The 15,180-nt window shown below is 54.7% G+C and overlaps 1 protein-coding gene across 3 annotated transcripts in view; it reads left to right on the forward strand.

Annotated features, from left to right (window-relative positions):
- galnt1 (UDP-N-acetyl-alpha-D-galactosamine:polypeptide N-acetylgalactosaminyltransferase 1) overlaps window positions 1–15,180 on the forward strand; it is an 87,447-nt gene that overhangs the window by 54,294 nt on the left and 17,973 nt on the right. For all 3 annotated transcript variants that reach the window (XM_023825683.2, XM_072716940.1, XM_072716939.1), the window contains 3 exons: window positions 2,529–2,695; window positions 11,759–11,966; window positions 14,211–14,381. In XM_023825683.2, coding sequence (XP_023681451.1) covers window positions 2,529–2,695; window positions 11,759–11,966; window positions 14,211–14,381 — 546 coding nt within the window. The remainder of the gene's footprint in view (window positions 1–2,528; window positions 2,696–11,758; window positions 11,967–14,210; window positions 14,382–15,180) is intronic.

The raw sequence follows: 15,180 nt of genomic DNA on the forward strand, positions 1-15,180 counted from the left end.
CGACACGCCGCGTCAGGTTACGTTGTGAAACTGCGTCTGAAATCTGACACTTGCAATTCCTGGGGGACCTGCGCAGTCCCACTCCGCCGAGGTCCGTCCCCTGAGCTGAACTGATCCCTCCTCCCCTGCTGCTGTTCGTCCTTCCATTTGAAGCAGCCCCAGCACCCGCCTGCCCCGGCACCCGCCTGCCCCGGCACCCGCCTGCCCCGGCACCCGCCTGCCCCGGCACCCGCCTGCCCAGTCACCCGCCTGCCCAGTCACCCGCCTGCCTCGGCACCCGCCTGCCCCGGCACCCGCCTGCCCCAGCACCCGCCTGCCCCGGCACCCACCTGCCCCGGCACCCGCCTGCCCAGTCACCCGCCTGCCCCGTCACCCGCCTGCCATTGAATTGGGACTTTGCCATCGTGCCTATTTGACTTCCCCTTGGAGTTTTTCCTTGCCACTGTCGCCTCTGGCTTATGCACTGGAGGCTTTGGGCGGGGATGCTGTATAGCGCTTTGAGACGATGTAATGTTGTGAAAATTCTTCATACAAATAAAATTGAATTGGGCTGACCTGGATCAGCAGAGAAAGCTGTGGAAAGCATAAACTTTGTGAGATCCATCGAAAAACTGTCTCTGTTTACAGCAGTACCTCCACATGTCAAACGGGGACATTGATACAACTCTCTGCAGTTTTGCTTTAAATCATTTCTGTGAAATTGTGTGATATTGTGTTTTAATTATTGTTAAATGGTATTTAAAAACCAGTTCAAACCTCCAGATCGACGTACCTGGGGCCTCCTGCTTCCTGCCAGTAGGTTGTCTCACCTTCATGAAGGGGCCTAGAATCTCCATTAGCCTTCAGAATGAGCTGCTAACTGCTGCTCCGCTAAGGGCACGCCCACATGTCATCACCACCCAATCAGCATCTTGCTCTGTACAGATTTCTCTCATCTCAACCAATCAGCTTCGGTTCCCTGAGCACCCGCCCAGTTGCAGCAGAGAAGTGTCACGCTGTCTGCCCACTTGATTGGTCTGTGCTGCTATCCAAGCTAATTAACGATTGTAATTATGAGCCCAGGAAGAGTCTGGGAGCTTATTCCCCTCATGTGACTTCTCCTCTGTTTGAATCGAGCCTTTAGTGGCTGATTTAAGGCATGGTGACGATACAGGGCACTTTGGGGTATATCAGACATTCTCATCCACGTGGGTTGAAAAACCAAAATGAAGGTTGTCAGTTCAAGTCCCAAGGAGTTCGACCTAATTCTTGTGCCCCAGAGTAAGGCCTAAGCTATATGTGTATGTATTACAATGCAAATGGCTTTGATTTAAATTGTGTCTTAAGTAAGTAAGGGTTTTAGTTCGAGTTTATCCTGTAGAAAAGTGAGTGAAGTCAGCCCTCAGGACCTGGGGGGCTTGCTCATGGGATGGCGTCAGGACCTGGGGGGCCTGCTTATGGGATGGCGTCAGGACCTGGGGGGCCTGCTTATGGGATGGCGTCAGGACCTGGGGGGCCTGCTTATGGGATGGCGTCAGGACCTGGGGGGCCTGCTTATGGGATGACGTCAGGACCTGGGGGGCCTGCTTATGGGATGGCGTCAGGACCTGGGGGCCTGCTTATGGGATGGCGTCAGGACCTGGGGGCTGCTTATGGGATGGCGTTGCCGGGCGGCGAGGCCCGGGCTCATTGGCTGCCTGTCCTGTTCTCCTCAGTAAAGGTCGGCTCCATTTATCTTTGTGCCGAAATCCGACCGATTCCACGCTGTCAGCAGTGGGGGCACCGAGGGACCAGGAAGCCCGGAAGCCATTAATCACGGAGAATGGAATCCCACCCCCCGCTCTACCAATCAGCAGCTTTTAATGTCAGGACAAATGATTTCATTAATGGGGCAGGGGGTGGGCAGTGAAGACGCTGTTATGTTTTGGAGACCAATCTCCTCACCTGACCTCTGAGTGGGGGGGGAATCACGGGGGGGGGGGGGGTCTCGGCGGAAGGAGGAGCAGTTCTAATCACCATGCTCAATGCCGGCTGGCTTTCCCAGCTTCTCCTCTTCCACTGGGAGGGTATGGGCCAGTGGGGGGGGCGGGGTGTCTGTCCCAGGATCTTGCTGCTCTCTGTCACACACAGGAAGTATGTTTAATGGCCGGAATGATGCAGTGCATTCATCTGTGGTGGATTAATATGGCCCTCATGCATTATGGGTGCTACGTTTTCCCACCGTCAGGGATACAGCGGGTCCATCTTTCTTGTGCCGTGCTCTGCAGAGTCATGGCGCCAAGCGGCGTGCTGCTGGCCTGCTGGGGGCACTGGGTCCCCGTCTGGTCCCTCGCTGTCTGGGTGACCTTATCCAGGGCTCTTTGTACTGATCTCATTGCGACTTATGTTTTGTGCTGGAACCTCCTCACCATGGTAAACTCGGGCATTAGAGTCAGAGGGGTGGCACCATGTGCTCACAGGAACTGGGTGAAGGTTGCGGCCCACCCCCCCACCCCGCCACCTCAGTCCAGGTCCCCCTTGTAACACGTCGTCTCCCTCCCCCCCTCCAGGTGTAAAAACAAGCTGTACCCGGACGAGCTGCCTCGCACGAGCGTCGTCATCGTGTTTCACAATGAGGCGTGGAGCACCCTGCTGCGCACCGTGCACAGCGTCATCGACCGCTCACCGCGCCGCCTGCTGGAGGAGCTGGTGCTGGTGGACGACGCCAGTGAGAGAGGTGGGCACTGGGGGGCGGGGACACTGGGGGGCGGGGACACTGGGCACTTTCCCTTCTTATTGGATTAAACAAAACACGTGCACACACATGCATTGTTACATTTCCATTTAAAGAGCTTCTCTGCTTTAGCACATTCATACAAGCAGAATTAATTTCCTCATCCCAACCAAAATGACTGCTTTTAGTTTCTTTTTCACTCCAGTTTGTATCAGAATATTTCAGACTTTATCTCACTACTGATTGATTGCACACATATGCATGTGTTCCCTTGGAAGGAGGTCACTCTTAAACTAGTAGCCAGTGTCAGAGTAGTGGCAGTGAAGGGGGTGGTGACTCTATGTCTGCAGGGGGTGGTGACTCTCCGTCTGCAGGGGGTGGTGACTCTCCGTCTGCAGGCGGTGGTGACTCTCCGTCTGCATGGGGTGGTGACTCTCCGTCTGCAGGGGGTGGTGACTCTCCGTCTGCAGGGGGTGGTGACTCTCCGTCTGCAGGCGGTGGTGACTCTCCGTCTGCATGGGGTGGTGACTCTCCGTCTGCAGGGGGTGGTGACTCTCCGTCTGCAGGGGGTGGTGACTCTCCGTCTGCAGGCGGTGGTGACTCTCCGTCTGCAGGGGGTGGTGACTCTCCGTCTGCAGGCGGTGGTGACTCTCCGTCTGCAGGCGGTGGTGACTCTCCGTCTGTAGGGGGTGGTGACTCTCCGTCTGCAGGGGGTGGTGACTCTCCGTCTGTAGGGGGTGGTGACTCTCCGTCTGCATGGGGTGGTGACTCTCCGTCTGCATGGGGTGGTGACTCTCCGTCTGCAGGGGGTGCTGACTCTCCGTCTGCAGGGGGTGCTGACTCTCCGTCTGCAGGCGGTGGTGACTCTCCGTTTGCAGGCGGTGGTGACTCTCCGTCTGCATGGGGTGGTGACTCGCCGTCTGCAGGGGGTGGTGACTATCCAGGACTCTGCACCATCACATCCAGAAGGCGTTAATGAGGCCTGAATAATTATCCGGTTAATAAACAAACTGCCACAAAACCAGTAAAAAAAAAAAAAGGTTGAACTAACTAAGTGAAGCCCTCTGAAGTATGAGACGACCACATCAGAGAGGCAAAAAGCCCTCGTTAGTATTAATGCCCAGTCACTTTACTTTGCCCTTGTTAGTCAAAAACAGCCAAACACACCATTTTTAAGAAGACAGTGAAATAAACGAATCGATATGGACAGGAATGTGAACAGTCCCCAGAGCGTCACGCGGGAGGGTGGGGGGTAATGGTGCTCGGCGTTGATGGGCTGAAGACTTCACCGCTCAGCTGTTTGTTGTCCAGCTGGCAGTGTGTGTGTTTGGAGAAGCGTCCCGTTTAAACAGAGTGTTCCGGAAAGGGGCCGTGCTTCGCTCTGACCTCTCTTCTACGGGCTCTCGTCTCTGTGTTCCCGGCCAAGCTGTATGTGGCACAAAGCGGGCAGACAGAAGGCACATGGCCCCACCCCTTTTATGCTTATTACCTCTGCTGATTGGTCCAAAGCCATCAGTGCCGCTGTCCTTCATCGCTGTCACATTTGTGTTGGGTGGGAGTTTGAGTTGAATGGATAAGTCATCCCCAAAAGCAGATCTTAGAATGTCGGATCGGGCTGCGGGTCAATGGGACGGCCATCATGCCAGTCCAGAAATGCTTTCAGTTGAGTTACTAACCAATGATAGCATGGAGGCAGGTGGGAGTGGCATCAAATCTTGCGTCCGATTGGCTGCTGCGAGTTCCAAGTCACTTATGCATGAATACTCAGTACTGTATGAGTTTTCCATCATAGAGGATGGAAATTTCCCTCTTAAACGTCTGAGCATATTGAGAAAGCAGGTGTTGCTCTTTTCACTACCCTTTTCATCCTCTGCCTCAGCCTTCGAGGGAGTCGCTCCGCCCATCAGCGACAGCCTTTATAGAAACTGAAAGTCGCTGTGATTTCCCCTCCCCAGGGCGAGTGCGATAAACAATGCAGCTTTGTGCTTCCTCTGGCTCCTCTTCCAGCCAAACCTTCAGCCGCTCGCCGGCTTTGAATGAGCTCCACGTTGGTAACACCACGCGGGAGGAACTCTCCATTTCAGCCCGCTGCGAAGCCGCATTGAATAGGACTTCGATCCTCATTGTGGCCCTGACTCAGGGAACAGGGGGCGGCCTGCTTGTCGACGGCCTCTAACAGGGAGACGGATGGACCGACGTTGCTGATCCTCCACGCTGCAGCTCTGTCACGACACCGTGCGGTGATGTTCATCCCTGCAGATCACTGAATCCGAGGCTTAACGTGGCTGCGGCAGGAATTAAAATCCTGGCGTTGTCCCCTCTAGCGGAGCTCCTGTTCTCAGCATCGGTGGAGGTCTCTCTGGAGAAAGACCTTCTCGATGTGTAACTTAGCTGACCCGGTAGGTGAAGCTGGATATGCAAATATAAGGTCAGATGATGGAAGGTCTTGACGGCCCCACAACAAATTGACAATTGATCGGGGTCGTACCTAGGGGTGTTCCGGCTGATGAAGACGCTTCTAAGTGGGGTTTTTTGTGTTTTTCCTTTGGTTTGGTCATGTTTTTAGGTCTAACCGTGGAGTTGCTCCGGTCCTTGGAGGGAATGCAGAAATTAGGGCAGCACGGCCTGTCTGGGATGTAGGCTGCTGCTTGACCAGCTATGAACTGGATCCCGCACCATCCTCTTGAGGAAGTGCCCCCCCCCCGATGCAGGGGCAGCGGGTTTCAGTGGGCAGCCTTGTTACCATACCCGTCAAGCAACCCTGGCCGCTCTGATGGACTCCCGGATAGCATCTCGCTGTGGTTTTACTGGGTTTTCGTTTCGCGTTACACTGGCCAGCACCCATTTCACGTTTCGGGGTGTCATTTGAATCTTTAAAAATGAACCCATAACCTCAGGGAACTGGGACTGTCTGGTTTCAGCGTGACCCATTTTCTAATGATACCCCCAGCAGCCACGCCATGACAGATGGGCTCTGACCAGATTCTCTCTTTCCCAGGGCAGTGCCACTTTGGGGGGTGGGGGGGCATTACAGCAGCTGACAGTGGGCCCTCAGTGCTGGGTGGGCTTTTCCATTCCACCCCCTGAGCATGGTGCATGCTTAAGTCATGCGTATTGACTTCCCAGCATGCCTTGGGTTTCTTAGTCAGGCCCCAGCTGCAGTCTCACATGTACAGTAGTGAGGTCCCCCCCATGGATCTCACAGTGGAGGAGGTCCAGAAGGTCAGGTGTATCATTATAAATGCTCACCTTGTATGAGTGGGTCTATTCTGCCCCTGTGTGTCACATGCACAGAACGTTCCGGTGTAGCTAGGAGCTCCCACCAGGAGGGTGAGACAGGATTGGATGTCGCCTGCCCAAGGATGTATGTCTCAGAACGTCCTTTCTACACTCCCGCTGGCCATTTAGGCACGGTGCAAAAATAATAAGACCCCCATTAACATCCTGTTTTTTCCTTCTATTTTTGGAAGCTTATTACACTCTTTCCCTCACCATCTCAGTGTATGGGTTTGTAAAAAAAAAAAAATAGTTTCCACTTGCACAATGGGGCCAGCATTCTTTCCGCTCGTGACTCACTCCGTGTTTTCGGGATGAGGACAGGTTTACAGTCCGTCTTTCTCATCCCAGACGTTTCCTTCTGTACTATAAGCTTTTGCTTCGGCTCTTCGACCTGCTGGCATGGCGCTGGCCTGTGTTAATGCGCTGACTTGGGTTCAGGCAAGCCAGATTTCCTAAAACCCGGGTCTCACTGTGAGTTTGTGCGGACGCTTGGAGGAGGCCCCTGGGTGAGAGGAGGCCCCTGGGAGGAGGCTGCTTGGAGGAGGCCGCATTTCTGCTCCTCCTCTTCACTAAGGGTTTAGACCCTCTCTCCAAACGCTGTTAATCCACTGGGATTTGAAATGACCTCCATGTACTTTTTGGTGCTTTGATGGCCTCGTTGCTGCTCTCTGCTCAACATGAGCGCAGATATTTATTAGGGTGAGACTCGGATCATGGAGAGGCAGCTCAGACATAATCATTCTGCGGAGGACATCTTTCTGTTCAACGTGATCGTTTTCGCGTCCCGAGTTCAGATAAAAAATAAATAAATAAAAACAAAAATCCCTATTTGCTGTGCATGCTGTTACTGGCACAGTCTGACATGCGCTACATGGTCATCTGTGGTCCTGGCAGGAATACTAAAGCACAGCATGATGGGATATCTGAATGAGCCCTTGTCCTTGCTCTACTCCGAAAGAGCAAAGAGTCACAGCTTCGAATGCTAACAGCCCACTGCCGAACTTGTTCCTAATCAAACGGTTATCTCCACCGCTGTTTGCTTTAGGAAAGCAAATGTTTAAAATTGAGCCACTTTAACTCCCTTGTACCTCATTAGCAATGGCGCCAAAGAGATAAGAGAGTGAGGGGGGGGGAAACCTTTCCTTTCTGAAGCCTCCCCTGAGCTGCCAGTCCCCTGTTGATGTTCGATGGGGCTCGTGTGGAGACGTCACTGCTCACTTTGCTGTTATTCTGCTGAGTTCAGGAGGTTAAATGTCGGACAGTCTGCATGATTAATGGACCTGTATGGCGAAGCTATCTTGTCCCTGTATCCTTAGGTCTGCGAGTTTTCTAGAGCGCTTAGTTTACAGGTTCCAGCAAAGACTTTTAGAGGTTACAGCTTCGTGTAAATGCCAGAGTTGTAGGACATTCTGTAGGACAAGGGCGTAGCTTTGGTTTAAACATTGGTAGGGGCCCGCCTACCTTTCCTCTTAACGGGGAAATGTCCCCATCGTCCAGTGCCCAAATGTAGGGACGTGTCATATCTTGTTGGGCATGTGCAGTAGAACATTGTGGGTCAGTCTGAGCTCGGGGACCAGCCCCAGACCTACTGGAGATGTGGGACATTCCCCAAGGAGTGACTACCTTCACATGATCCCCATGACTTTCCACTCCTCCCAGAGTGAAGTTAGCCTCGTCCTGCAGGAAGTCCTCCACCGGCGTCATCGAGGAGTTCAGGTTCCTTCTCATGGCATTGTGACTGGGCAGCTGAAGGCATAGAAGATGCTCCAGGCTGTGTTCACCAGGTTTATGACCTGGTTTTTCATTAGGGTTAATGAGAATAATAAACCTTTGGGGGGGGGACATGTTTTAAGGGGAGGAGGGACACCATATCCACACATTATCTTTGACACGTCCTGCAGTCCAAAGACCGTCATTGTCCTCACCAGTTATGGCACAGTGTAGACCTCCCAAAAAAACAAATGACCCAGATAGACGTCCGGCGATAAACGGGGGTGGGGAGGGCCGAGGACGCGCTCCCATCATGCTGCTCGGCCAGAGTGTGTCACCACGATTTGGTACAAGCTTCTCTCACTGCAGGCTGCAAAACATGAGCTGGGTCATTGAGGGACGTTTTTACATACTGAAGTCCCCTGTAGGTCTGTGGAAATACAATACTATATATAATTGATTCCTTGGCATCTGCGTATAAGGTAAATTGGCTCACTTTAGTCAGGATATCCTATAACACAGACGTCAGTGTCTGTGCTTCTTGGGAATGAGGTCGTCAGGGTAGTTCGCTGCCTGTAGGTAAATCTTGTCAGTGACTGCAGTGAGCGTGTCGGGCTTTGCAGTGGGAGGCTTGGGCTGTCTGCGCATCTCCAGCTTGAGAGGGAGGAGCTCTGGGCCTTGGGATCCTCCTTATCTCACCCTGCAGCTGCAAGGCCCATCGATTTAGCCTGCAGGCTGCCGGCATGCTGATGCACGCGGGGCGAGCCGGGTCCGAGGAGTGCCGCTCATTCGGGGAATACGAGTTTCTGCTTATGCGTAGTGTTTTATTGCTGGTCTTGTGTGGTGTTACTCATATGGTGCAGGCTGAGCTGGCGAGCAGGAAGCCAGCTGTGCTTAGTTATCTGATACCTCAGGATGCATCTGGCAGTGCTGCATCATTGGTTTTTATCACACCTCGCTATACTAAATATTTGGATTTTGCTCACCTCGAAGGCCAACTTTGACTTTGCCAAGCAGAGTTTGCTCCGTAGAATGTCTGTCTAAGATCTTGCTTAGCACAACTCAGTCTTTTCCAGAGCCTCAACTCCATGAAACTCACTTGCTGGAAATGGGAAACCTTCTCGATGCTGGTAGGTGTTGATCATGTGGTGTCTGCTGGATTCTGGACCACCCCCGTTCCTGTCTGGAGGCTCAGAATGAACAATATCATTTTTGTTCCTTTGTGTGAAGGTAGTTTAGGACCTTTCCTGGCCGCTCCAGGATCCTCTGTCATCACGTCCTGTTCTTCAGCTTCTGCTTTACCAGCTATTCCCAGCACTCAGCTTTTGCTTGAGGAGCCTGACTGTCCGCCTCCCCGCGACCCCGACTCAGCTGTTTGACAGCACGCCTCCCCGCGACACCGACTCAGCTGTTTGACAGCACGCCTCCCCGCGACACCGACTCAGCTGTTTGACAGCACGCCTCCCTGCGACCCCGACTCAGCTGTTTGACTGTCCGTCTCCCCGCGACCCCGACTCAGCTGTTTGACAGCACGCCTCCCCGTGACCCCGACTCAGCTGTTTGACAGCACGCCTCCCCGCGACCCCGACTCAGCTGTTTGACTGTCCGTCTCCCCGCGACCCCGACTCAGCTGTTTGACAGCACGCCTCCCCGCGACCCCGACTCAGCTGTTTGACTGTCTGCCTCCCCGTGACCCCGACTCAGCTGTTTGACTGTCCGCCTCCCTGTGACCCCGACTCAGCTGTTTGACTGTCTGCCTCCCCGCGACCCCGACTCAGCTGTTTGACAGCACGCCTCCCCGTGACCCGACTCAGCTGTTTGACTGTCCGCCTCCCCGTGACCCCGACTCAGCTGTTTGACTGTCCGCCTCCCTGTGACCCCGACTCAGCTGTTTGACTGTCTGCCTCCCCGCGACCCCGACTCAGCTGTTTGACAGCACGCCTCCCCGTGACCCGACTCAGCTGTTTGACAGCACGCCTCCCCGCGACCCCGACTCAGCTGTTTGACAGCACGCCTCCCCGCGACCCCGACTCAGCTGTTTGACAGCACGCCTCCCCGCGACCCCGACTCAGCTGTTTGACAGCACGCCTCCCCGCGACCCGACTCAGCTGTTTGACTGTCCGCCTCCCCGCGACCCGACTCAGCTGTTTCACAGCACGCCTCCCCGCGACCCGACTCAGCTGTTTCACAGCACGCCTCCCCGCGACCCCGACTGTTTGACAGCACGCCTCCCCGCGACCCGACTCAGCTGTTTGACTGTCCGCCTCCCCGCGACCCGACTCAGCTGTTTCACAGCACGCCTCCCCGCGACCCCGACTGTTTGACAGCACGCCTCCTTGTTCATTTTCCCTCTTGTCTGGTCACTCAGAGGCATCCTCTTTATTCTTGATGGTCCAACTCCAGTAGATTAATCGGGCCATTGGGAATATGAATCTAAGTTCTGTGACATTTCCACGTGCATAGAGTGTTGAGAAGACGTCCAGTAGATGAAAATGTCGTGCGGCGTGGGTCATGACATAAATGACAGTGGAAACCTTCACTCCATTCCTGTTTAATTCTGTTGCATTCCTTTATGGCTTTGGGCTGTGAGTGGAGTTATGGCTGTAAGTAGTTCTTATTGGTTTTTTTGGATAGTTCTCTTTGGATTCACTAAGCTCACCCTCACGGCTCTCAAGCTCGGTCTGCTCTTTGTTGGATTCTGTTCCCTATTGATTTCTGTCTGGAAAGAATTTCCAAGCGTTTGGCGTTAAAGGGACACTCCACTGTGACCCTGCTGTCCCTGGTAGCAGTGCATTGTGGGTCAGCCTTGGGCTGTGACTTCTGTGCTCTGATCTGCTGTTTATACTTATGAAAATGAGTCTCAGCGCTTAAGAATATTGGTTCTTTATGATGATTATGAATCTGTCTGAATAAGCAGCTCAGACTTGGCTGTTTTACCCATCCTGAATATGCCTCCTACACAGGATTCACTTGACACACTAGCACCATTCTTAGTGCACATGGCCATGAAGAGCCCAGAACCCACACATCCATGCAGCTATCCATATGTCCTACAGCCGGTCCCTCTGGTAGGCCGCACACCCCTGTCTCCTCCCATCAGTCCCTCTGGTAGGCCGCCCACCCCCGTCTCCTCCCATCAGTCCCTCTGGTAGGCCGCCCACCCCCGTCTCCTCCCATCAGTCCCTCTGGTAGGCCGCCCACCCCGTCTCCTCCCATCAGTGCCTCTGGTAGGCCGCCCACCCCCGTCTCCTCCCATCAGTCCGTCTGGTAGGCCGCCCACCCCCGTCTCCTCCCATCAGTCCGTCTGGTAGGCCGCCCACCCCCGTCTCCTCCCATCAGTCCCTCTGGTAGGCCGCCCACCCCTGTCTCCTCCCATCAGTCCCTCTGGTAGGCCGCCCACCCCTGTCTCCTCCCATCAGTCCGTCTGGTAGGCCGCCCACCCCTGTCTCCTCCCATCAGTGCCTCTGGTAGGCCGCCCACCCCTGTCTCCTCCCATCAGTCCCTCTGGTAGGCCGCCCACCCCTGTCTCCTCCCATCAGTCCCTCTGGTAGGCCGCCCACCCCTGATTCCTCCCATCAGTCCCTCTGGTAGGCCGCCCACCCCTGTCTCCTCCCATCAGTCCGTCTGTAGGCCGCCCACCCCTGTCTCCTCCCATCAGTCCGTCTGGTAGGCCACCCTCCCCTGTCTCCTCCCATCAGTCCGTCTGGTAGGCCGCCCACCCCTGTCTCCTCCCATCAGTCCGTCTGGTAGGCCGCCCACCCCTGTCTCCTCCCATCAGTCCGTCTGGTAGGCCGCCCTCCCTTGTCTCCTCCCATCAGTCCGTCTGGTAGGCCGCCCACCCCTGTCTCCTCCCATCAGTCCCTCTGGTAGGCTGCCCAACCCCGTATCCTCCCATCAGTCCCTCTGGTAGGCCGCCCACCCCTGTCTCCTCCCATCAGTCCGTCTGGTAGCCTACCCACCCCTGTCTCCTCCCATCAGTCCCTCTGTAAGTGGGTCTTCCCCTGTCTTCTCCCATCTAATCTTTTGAAAGGCTGTCCATCCCGGTCTCATCCTGTCCACCTTGTTCTTATTTGCTAGATTTCCTGAAGCGCCCGCTGGAGCAGTACGTCCGGAAGCTGGAGGTGCCGGTACGGGTGGTGCGGATGGAGCAGCGGTCTGGGCTGATCCGTGCTCGGCTGAAGGGGGCCTCGCTCTCCACGGGCCAGGTCATCACCTTCCTAGATGCCCACTGTGAATGCACCGTTGGCTGGCTGGAGCCCCTGCTTGCCCGAATCAAAATGGACAGGTACGTGGGGCCAGGAGCCCAGGTCTGCCATCTCTTTCATGTTAAAATTCTGTGACTTTCTGGTGTCCTGAATCACGCTTCTCACTAAATTCACCTGATCCTTTATGTTTTAGAATGGCATTAATTCTGTTTAAATCTTGGATTTAGGATCTAGATTTAAGAGCTTTCATCAGATGAGGTGGAATTGAGAGGGCAGGTGACCATGGGGATTTAACTAAAAGCGGATTTTTCTTTTTGGGCGGTTGGCTACAGCATCCTGTTTCCCATCTGCTGTGTTCCCTTGTTGCCCTGGTCTTTATATCTCTGATTCACCATGCTTGTTCCATGTTCAGGACTAGGGAGTGAAGACACAGCCTTAACCACCTGCCGCCATTAATTTTGTTGCCCTTAAGACTACAAAACCCAGAATGCATTGCTTGCCTCTGTCACTGAGCAGATTGCATCATGGGACCTTAGTCATTCCGCCTAAGAGAAGAAAAAAAATGCAAATGATAAAAGTGTAGGCGAAGAGCGGAGCGACACGGCCGAGGCCCTGATTAAAAGTTTCTTGCCGAGTCTGTCATCGTCCCCTCCTAAGCAGTTCTAAGCCAGGTTTGGAGAGCGCCTCTGGTAGGAGACGGGAGACTGAGGTGTTAAAGGTGGCTTTCATCTTCTTTGCTCCTTATTAAGAGCACATCCTGGCTTGCTTCTGACAGAAATATTCATCGTTTGTGGTAAAGCCAGGATTGGAGATGTGAGCATGGAGCACATCGGCGAGGAAGGCAGGCTCTCATCACGCCCTCGCCCCGTTCCTCAGCGTGACTCCAGAGGAGCGGCGACCCGCCTCTGCTCGTGTAGCAACAAGCGTGTCATCGGAGCGGGTGGCTGTGGGCGCCACGTCACGTGGTACCGGAGCGTTTCTTCGCGGGAGCCCATGGCCCAGACAGTCTGGGGGGGCTGCTGACAGAATGCAGATGACCCCCACCTTCTCACAACACATTGAACTATTTTTATATGAAGTTTCGATTTCAGCACCGGCAGTGCTAAAATGTCACTTGACTTGGGTAATCACAGAGCAGACTGACGTCTTGTGCTGTGTGGGCGGAGCCTGCAGACGGTGCCCCAGATGCTACATCCGCTGTGCTCCTGGTGACAAGCCTCCGCCCCTGCAGGTGCTCTGTGAGGCCACCAGCATGGAGCTCCTCCTCCTATTTGTTTCACTCTGCTAATTACCTTCTCACCCTCTCGGTGTGTTATGCTGTAATCACCACCCACACTGTGTGTGGCAGCCTGTTCGCCTACAGTCTTCCTTTGAACTGACATGTTCTGGACTGGAGTTTGTGATTGGCTGCTGTGATTTGCCTGTTCTGGGGTCAGCCTGCAGGGTGGGACTGAGGGGAGCTGTGATTGGCTTCTGTTTTGGCACCGATTTCCCTGTTCTGGGGTCAACCTGCAGGACTCTGCTGAGGGGAGCTGTGATTGGCTGCTATTTTGGCACTGATTTCCCTGTTCTGTGGTCAGCCTTCGGGTTTGTGCTGAGGGGAGCATTGATTGGCTGCTATTTCGGCGCTGATTGCCCTGTTCTGGGGTCAGTCTGCGTGGCCCTGCTGCTGTTTCAGCCTACAGAGCTCAGGTTGTTTCCTTAGCTTGTTGCTGCTGCTGTTGGCATCCCGGAGCATCTTATCCTTGCTCTCAGCACCTCACCCGTGCGGGTGAGAGTGTGTGGAGTGCTGTGCATGCTCTGACAGTCTGGGAAACATGGACGTGGATCAGTATTAACCGGGATAGCGAGACTTACAATGATATTGAAAACGGTCTCACTATGGACCCGACCGTGATGGAATCAGTCGGTCCCTCAGATTATCCAGAAGAGAGATGGAAAAGGTGGGGCCATATATGGTGCACAGGTCAGCCATGCAGTGGGTGAGGTCACTCTATAGTCACATGGTGGGGGTAGGTTTGGTGCTTCAGTAGCGATATCATACCTGAAAGGACCCCCCAGGCACATCATCCTCCCCCTTCACTCTCGATAGGGTATGCTTGTATGATGTTATTGCCTAAGGTTAACGTTACTTGAACGAGTAATAATGCGAGAAAATCGGCGTCTGTGAATCGTACCGAGGTGTCGTCATAGCGACCGCAATGCTGGGGTCGCACCCCACGAGTGTGGAAATGATGTAACTGTGTCCCACGTGATGTGTTTAAGGCTCGTCCTTGTCACGTCGATTGTACGCTTGTCGAAACTCATGTGTGCCATGCTTGCAGGAGGACCGTGGTGTGTCCCATCATCGACGTGATCAGCGACGACACCTTCGAGTACATGGCCGGGTCCGACATGACCTACGGCGGCTTCAACTGGAAGCTCAACTTCCGCTGGTACCCTGTCCCACAGAGGGAGATGGATCGTCGGAAAGGGGACCGCACGCTGCCCGTCAGGTACGCACGGCGCCCCCTGGTGGGATCTGGAGGGAATGGGGGAGTCAGGTGGGGAGTTGGAGATTTGATAGAGTGTGTGTGTGGGGTGGGGGGGGAGTGAATGTGGAAAAGAGGGAGACAGGCAGAGTGATAGCATGGGGGAGGGAGAGAGAGGCAGAGTGATAGCATGGGGGAGAGAGAGAGAGGCACAGTGATAGCATGGGGGAGGGAGAGACAGGCAGAGTGATAGCATGGGGGAGGGAGAGACAGGCAGAGTGATAGCATGGGGGAGGGAGAGAGAGGCAGAGTGATAGCATGGGGGAGGGAGAGAGAGGCAGAGTGATAGCATGGGGGAGGGAGAGAGAGGCAGAGTGATAGCATGGGGGAGGGAGAGAGAGGCAGAGTGATAGCATGGGGGAGGGAGAGACAGGCAGAGTGATAGCATGGGGGAGGGAGAGACAGGCAGAGTGATAGCATGGGGGAGGGAGAGACAGGCAGAGTGATAGCATGGGGGAGGGAGAGACAGGCAGAGTGATAGCATGGGGGAGGGAGAGAGAGGCAGAGTGATGGCATGGGGGAGGGAGAGAGAGGCAGAGTGATAGCATGGGGGAGGGAGAGAGAGGCAGAGTGATGGCATGGGGGAAGGAGAGAGAGGCAGAGTGATGGCATGGGGGAGGGAGAGAGAGGCAGAGTGATAGCATGGGGGAGGGAGAGAGAGGCAGAGTGATAGCATGGGGGAAGGAGAGAGAGGCAGAGTGATAGCATGGGGGAGGGAGAGAGAGGCAGATTGATAGCATGGGGGAGGGAGAGAGAGGCAGAG

The sequence above is a fragment of the Paramormyrops kingsleyae genome, chromosome 9 (genome assembly GCF_048594095.1).
Source record: "Paramormyrops kingsleyae isolate MSU_618 chromosome 9, PKINGS_0.4, whole genome shotgun sequence".
NCBI classification, from domain to species: Eukaryota; Metazoa; Chordata; class Actinopteri; order Osteoglossiformes; family Mormyridae; genus Paramormyrops; species Paramormyrops kingsleyae.